The following is a 7,500-nucleotide window of genomic DNA, read 5'->3' as shown; positions in this document are numbered from 1 at the left end:
GTAGTAGGGCAGCAACAACTCAGAGAGAATTCATGATGAGATCGTATACTTCACCGGATGTGAAGGCAAGTCTCCAGATGCATCTTGCACCTTGAAGACCTATACCCTTCCACAAGACGTTGACATGGATGAGAGTATGTATGCTAGATATGTATGTCAAATGTGGTGCTCTCATCAAAGCATGTACGTTCTTGATGGATATGTATACTTCACCGGATGCGAAGGCCCGAGTCACCTTTCCTCATCATGATGGCGAGCTGCATGAAAAAGACAACAAGAAACCGCACATACATCTGCTAAATGCTCATGGCTCACGTGTGATCATCATCCTCGTGCTACTAAACAACTCCTTGAATCTAAGCAGCTCTCTCTTGCAGAGTGCAACTCTTGAATTGAGGCACCTCTCGACCCAGCAATAGGGCGGCAACAACTCAGAGAGAATTCATGATGAGATCGTATACTTCACCGGATGCAAAGGCAAGTCTCCACATGCATCTTGCACCTTGAAGGCCTATACCCTTCCACAAGACGTTGACATGGATGAGAGTATGTATGCTAGATATGTATGTCGAATGTGGTGCCCTCACCACAGCACGTAAGTTCTTGATGGATATGTATACTTCACCGGATGCGAAGGCCCGAGTCACCTTTCCTCATCATGATGGCTAGCTGCATGAAAAAGACAACAAGAAAGCGCACATACATCTACTAAATGCTCAGGGCTCACGTGTGATCATCCTCGTGCTACTAAACAACTCCTTCAATCTAATAAGCTCTCTCTTGCAGAGTGCAACTCTTGAATTGAGGCACCTCTCGACCCAGCAATAGGGCGGCAACAACTCAGAGAGAATTCATAATGAGATCGTATTCTTCACGGGATGCGAAGGCAAGTCTCCGGATGCATCTTGCACCTTGAAGGCTTATACCCCTCCACAAGACGTTGCCATGGATGAGAGTATGTATGCTAGATATGTATGTCGAATGTGGTGCCCTCACCAAAGCACGTAAGTTCTTGATGGATACGTATACTTCACCAGATGCAAAGGCCCGAGTCACCTTTCCTCATCATGATGGCGAGCTGCATGAAAAAGACAACAAGAAAGCGCACATACAGCTGCTGCTAAATGCTCACGGCTCACTTGTGATCATCCTCGTGCTACTAAACAACTCCTTGAATCTAAGCAGCTCTCTGTTGCACAGTGAAACTCTTGAATTGAGGAACCTCTTGACCCAGCAGTAGGGCAACAACAACTCAGAGAGAATTCGTGATGAGATAATATACTTCATCGGATGCGAAGGCAAGCCTCCAGATGCATCTTGCACCTTGAATGCCTATACCCTTCCACAAGACGTTGACATGGATGAGAGTATGTATGCTAGATATGTATGTCGAATGTTGTGCCCTCACCAAAGCACGTAAGTTCTGGATGGATACATATACTTCACCGGATGCGAAGACAAGTCTCCATATGCATCTTGCACCTTGAAGGCCTATACCCTTCCACAAGACGTTGACATGGAATAGAGTATGTATGCTAGATATGTATGTCGAATGTGGTGCCCTCACCAAAGCAGTAGGGCAGCAACAACTCAGAGAGAATTCATGATGAGATCCTATACTTCACCGGATGCAAAGGCAAGTCTCCAGATGCATCTTTCACCTTGAAAGCCTATACCCTTCCACAAGAAGTTGACATGGATGAGAGTATGTATGCTAGATATGCATGTCGAATGTGGTGCCCTCACCAAAGCACGTAAGTTCTTGATGGATACGTATACTTCACCGGATGCGAAGGCCCGAGTCACCTTTCCTCATCATGATGGCGAGCTACATGAAAAAGACAACAAGAAAGGGCACATACATCTGCTAAATTCTCAGGGCTCACGTGTGATCATCCTCGTGCTACTAAACAACTCCTTCAATCTAGGCAGCTCTCTGTTGCAGAGTACAACTCTTGAATTGAGGCACGTCTCGACCCAGCAGTAGGGCAGCAACAACTCAGAGAGAATTCATGATGAGATCGTATACTTCACCGGATGTGAAGGCAAGTCTCCAAATGCATCTTGCACCTTGAAGACCTATACCCTTCCACAAGACGTTGACATGGATGAGAGTATGTATGCTAGATATGTATGTCAAATGTGGTGCTCTCATCAAAGCACGTACGTTCTTGATGGATATGTATACTTCACCGGATGCGAAGGCAAGTCTCCAGATGCATCTTGCACCTTGAAGGCCTATACCCTTCCACAAGACGTTGACATGGATGTGAGTATGTATGCTAGATATGTATGTCGAATGTGGTGCCCTCACCAAAGCAGTAGGGCAGCAACAACTCAGAGAGAATTCATGATGAGATCGTATACTTCACCGGATGCGAAGGCAAGTCTCCAGATGCATCTTGCACCTTGAAGGCCTATACCCTTCCACAAGACATTGACATGGATGAGAGTATGTATGCTAGATATGTATGTTGAATGTGGTGCCCTCACCAAAGCACGTAAGTTCTTGATGGGCATCCTTTTTCGGATGCCTCTTGTAGTGCTTTGATTGCAGGATATATTTAACATGGCTGTGGCAAGGAAGCTTTGGGTTCTTTTCACAAGATTTGAAGCAAAGACCTGCAAAAACTTTGCAAGCCTCCCCCTGGGTGAGATAATTCATGATGAGAGTGCTATAGTCAAGGGTTGTTCAAAAAGTTCAAGATGCCATGCCTGGCACTATCTTGGTCGATATGTATGCCAACTGTGGTGTGCTTGAGAAAGCACAAAAAGTGCTTGAGGAGCTTTTTGTCCGGAATGTCGTCTCTTGGAATGCATTGATTGTGGGATGTGCTCAACAATAGCAGGTCCAGAAAGCTATAGACTGTTTCCAATGGATGCAAAGCAAGCTCTCCAAGGATGACTTGGAACGACATCTCTTGGAATGCATTCATCGCGGGAAATGCACAACAAGAGCATGGCAAAAAGCTCTAGGTTGTTTTCAATTTCTATCCAAAGCATGGATTCTTGGAATGCACTGATTGCAGGATATTCCCCACAAGAGAAAGCTCTAGTCTGTTTTCAACAGATGCGAAGTGAGTGGCTCTCTCCAAATGCAATCACCTATGCATGCGTCTTGAAGGCATCTAGCTCTACGCAAGATGCTGATATGGGCACAAAAATTCACAATTATATTGTTAGTTAGAGGCAATTGAGAAAAGATGTCGTGCTTGGCAGAGTCTTGGTCGATATGTATGCCAAATGTCGTGCACTTGAGAAAGCACAAAAAGTGCTCAAGGAGCTTCTTGTCCGAAATCTTGTCTCTTGGAACGTACGGATTGTAGGATGTGCCGAACGTCGGGGGAGCGAGCAAGATGCAAGGTAGTTGTATTTCTCTAGCTTCAGTTCAATACAAACATAGCTAACGAAGCACTCGAGTTTGTCTTTTCATTTCTTAAACTCACCCTTGATTTATTATGCATATAAATAACCGGTTATAGACACTTAATTTGCAACTACAAGAGACAAAAGGAGACCAAAATTCAGCTCATACGACCAATGATCTCTTAAATATAACCTTCTAAGACTTTCGCATGTTCATTGGCTTATTGCAACCAAGGAGTAAAGAATTTTATAATGTGACGATTGTTACTTGCCATTCACCTCAGAAGTTTTAGTCTGTTGAATTTGGACACTTTGGAAAGAAGATGGCTTTTTTATAAGCCTCTCTAATAAAAATAAAATAATAATATGAATAATTGATAACGAAGAGGTGTGCGACGATGAGAGCTCTTTGTGAAAGTTCCAAAGACTCCTTCCCTTCTCCTTCGCCTTCGCCTTTGTCCCAAAAAAAATAATTAAAAAAATATGTTCGCTCTAGTTAAGTTAGTGGTGTATTTGGCGGTTGCCAGGGGGAGGGGTGCGACGTCCATTTAGAATGGGAAAAATGGTGGGTTTGTGGGCAGGCGCTGTGGAGGACGGCAAGACGAGCATTGTCACCCTCTCCTGCTGGCCGTCTGCTGCTGCAGGCACTGCAACGTCGTCGCTAGCGCTAATATCCTCTAGTTTTGCGAGCTTCTTCTGCGACAACGGCGACGCTTGCGCAGCAGCAGCGCCCGCTTGTTGAAGTGGGCGCCCATCAACAAATTCAGCTCCCAATGGGAACAAAAACACTACACCAATGAAGAGGACGAAAGCAGGTGTTCTCATGCGTGCCTCTGTTTGTGTGTGTGCGTGCGCGTTCTCTCTCTCTCTCTCTCTCTCTCTCTCTCTCTGTGTGTTTTGTTTTGTGGGGGTGGTGGCGGGGCGGGGGGGGGCCTGGTTCTTTCTGAGCTCTCTTGCAGGCTCCCCTGCACCACAAATATAGATCAGTCGCACTTTCTGAATTCTGACTACGAAGATCCACACTGGCCCTTTTTTGACCCGCCGGCCATTTTCTACTTGTGAATGGCCTGGTTCCTTCCTGCCTCCACGACTTCGTTGAAGTTCACCGGCTTACCTTACACAACTTTCCAAAATCATTCCACAGTCCACGTCTTCACACGCTTGACAGTCTGTCTTACACCACATCATCCTCCTGTCTATTTCCGAATCCTAGCCTTATTTTCACCACCCCCATGGAAACATTCAAACATTGAAATTCTATATGCTATTAATTCGTGAAAAGTTCTTGACTTTTAAAACTCCTCCAATTGAACATTGCACAGCAAAAAGCCTTTTTCTCAAATCAAATCCCTCAGGGGCCTTTGCACCCATTGAACTGACTTTTATGTACTTGTTGAAAACCTGTGCCAAGGATATGCCAGAGTTTACATGTACTGTTTTGATTTAGTTCAATACAAGCTCTAATGAACTTTAACACTAGGTTGGTAACCTAACAGGACATAAAAGTGTCCTTTCCGTGTTTTGAAAAAAACCTCCAAAACCATAGTAGATCCACTCATTTTGTAAAATCCTTTCATGAGGTTATAGTTCAAGGCCTACTACACATGGAAAAAATAAGGAACTTGTAAAATTTCTCATCTTTTGGTCACACCAAGCCTCGAAAGTTGATGGACCAGTACATTTTCATCAAAACAGTCATTTGTTACGTTTTGTTGCATAAAAATAAGATTGGGGATTTTTGCAGGACTTGAGATAAATTTCCTAGTTAACTTAAATGGGTTGGTGATCTGAACATATGATTGCTTCTCACTCACTATTTTTTGTTGTGCCAAAAGAAATAGGTACAAAAAAGTTGAATTTTTACCATTCTGCAAACCTATCGTCAAAGTTTTTATAGCCACGCTCAATACAAATAATATATGTATGTTTTCTTAGTTCCCTATTGTCCTTTAGGTTCATAAGGAGCCATGGAGCATGTCAAAAGAATAATACATCTCTTACCAAGGGGAATCCTAGGGACAAAGATGAAGTGCTAAATACAGCAAACATGAAAAAACTGGGTTCAACATTAGGAGTTGTAGAATCCCATACAAACTATTCAATATCTAGCCAAATTTGATCCTTATGACTAGATATGGTTACTACCTACAAAATGCATGTAGTTGTCACAAGAAACTAACAATATTGAAAAAGCTATACTTGATATACTAGAATGTTTCATTTTCTTCTATAATTGAAAAAATCAACCATTGTTGTCTACTATGCAAAATAGGGTATTAGGTGCCCCAAAACTCAAGGAATATTAGCTTTATGTTACAATATGCGACATAGAAAATCAAAACTGCATTTGGATAACATGAAAGACACCAAAAAAATCATAGAAGAGCTAAAATTGGCTAAAAAACAGGATTTGACAATTTATGTGATTTGGTCATAACTTACAACTTTAACATTTATTTCTCCCTAGAAGCATCACCACATGTTGAGGACTACTAAAGATAGTTCTCTATCATTATAGACCTCACAAACATGAATTCTAGAGTGGTATAGTTGCAAAAAGTTGAAAAAGCCAAAAACAGGACCCGTTTTTTCACACAGTTTAGGTTGTGAAATGTTGTGCAAGGACAAGGTTAAAGATGGAATTGATACTCCAAAAAAATGTCGAGTTTTTTTCAGCTCATGAGACAACTTTCTAGATAGATAGCACCTCAAAATCCATTTTGAAACTCTTGACATAATTCAAGGAAAATGGTCACTTAACAGGACATAAAAGTGTCCCAGAACATAAAAGTGTCCCATTACCAACCTAGTGTTATAAAAAAAAAACCCTTTTCCTCAAACCTTGAAAACCTTACATATGTGAATTTTTAGAGGAAAATCCTTTAAATTTAAATTTCTCTAAATTTTGTAGGTTTTCTCACCTCAAGTTTAACATTTAGAGATCAATCTCAAAATTTGTAAGTGGGATTACAAGTTTTTTTCGAGTTGTGAATTATTGAACTCACTTGGTACACACATGATCATAAGGTGGACCTCCTGATATTATTTGTTGGCACAACACATTTGTTATTTTTATTTTACGAAAAAAGGTGTGCATTATCTTAAGTAAGAACAAGTTTTACATCAAAAAGCCTATGGAGAAGGCCATATAATTGTACAAATTGTGGGGATCCATACGACGGTTCTGATTCTTGTATCTAACAAAATGTATAACCTGAAGTAGCCTAAGTATCATAAGGGAGGGCGTCCAATTTAGCCTAAATGCATTCCGATAGGTCACTAGCTCTTTGCCATTCCTCTTCATCGCGAATCTCCAACCAAGTCTTCAAGAATGAACGACTCCAGATTGAACTACACCTGCCATGGACTTTGTCCACTCTAGCTTGATCAAAACAAGTTCATCAACTTCCATCATAAGGGAGGGCGTCCAATTTAGCCTGAATGCATTCCGATAGGTCACTAGCTCTTTGCCATTCCTCTTCATCGAGAATCTCCAACCAAGTCTTCAAGAATGAACGACTCCAGATTGAACTACACCTGCCATGGACTTTGTCCACTCTAGCTTGATCAAAACAAGTTCATCAACTTCCATCACGCCCCTTCTCTTCTGAAACAGATTGCATTGGGTGAGTGACGGCTCTTTCGCCTGCAAGTGAATATCATCCAAAAAGGTTCTCAGGGAAGGAACTCAGCATGCCCCCTCATGCAAACATATATTTCTCTGCCTCCACATAGACCCATAAACACGGTCCTAATGTGGTTCCAAACAGTTGTGATCACCCCTGGTTTGTCTCCTAGCAGATGATGTTTCCAAGTGAGATAGAGATACTCGTATTTTTTATTACAAGGGCCAAGGAGGGTTGATTACAAAAAGTCAGATCCTTAATTTCCTTATTGCATCTAGGGTAGTACCTTGGACCAAGTCCTTCTTGTTTGCATGTCCAAAGGCCTTTGTGAAGAAGCAACTATAAGAGGGTTAGTTTCTATGGGGAGGAAGCTTTAAACCATAAGGACTTGAACTTGAAGTTCCACAGTCTCCTGTCCAGAGTGAGATTCCATTTAGCATTAAGAGATACATGCAGTGGAGGGGGGGGGGGGGGGGGGGGGGGGGGGGGGGGGGGGGGGGGGGGGGGG

General features: G+C 42.4%; 1 protein-coding gene across 1 annotated transcript; it reads right to left on the bottom strand.

The window, feature by feature from the left end:
* Window positions 1–3,564: 3,564 nt before the first annotated feature.
* On the bottom strand, window positions 3,565–4,284 carry LOC147461296 (uncharacterized). The gene has a single exon (XM_086500549.1). The coding sequence runs from the start codon at window positions 4,189–4,191 to the stop codon at window positions 3,868–3,870; it is 324 nt and encodes a 107-aa protein (XP_086356675.1). The 5' UTR covers window positions 4,192–4,284; the 3' UTR covers window positions 3,565–3,867.
* Window positions 4,285–7,500: the final 3,216 nt, after the last annotated feature.

This window comes from Adiantum capillus-veneris, chromosome 3 (assembly GCF_014529385.1).
Source record: "Adiantum capillus-veneris isolate H3 chromosome 3, ASM1452938v2, whole genome shotgun sequence".
NCBI classification, from domain to species: domain Eukaryota; kingdom Viridiplantae; phylum Streptophyta; class Polypodiopsida; order Polypodiales; family Pteridaceae; genus Adiantum; species Adiantum capillus-veneris.
Note: the sequence above shows the minus strand (reverse complement) of the source record. Positions and strands in the feature narration are given on the sequence as shown.

What these genes read in the sequence shown, in the direction of transcription:
- LOC147461296 (XM_086500549.1), bottom strand. Translation starts at nt 4,191, where the DNA reads ATGAGAACACCTGCTTTCGTCCTCTTCATTGGTGTAGTGTTTTTGTTC.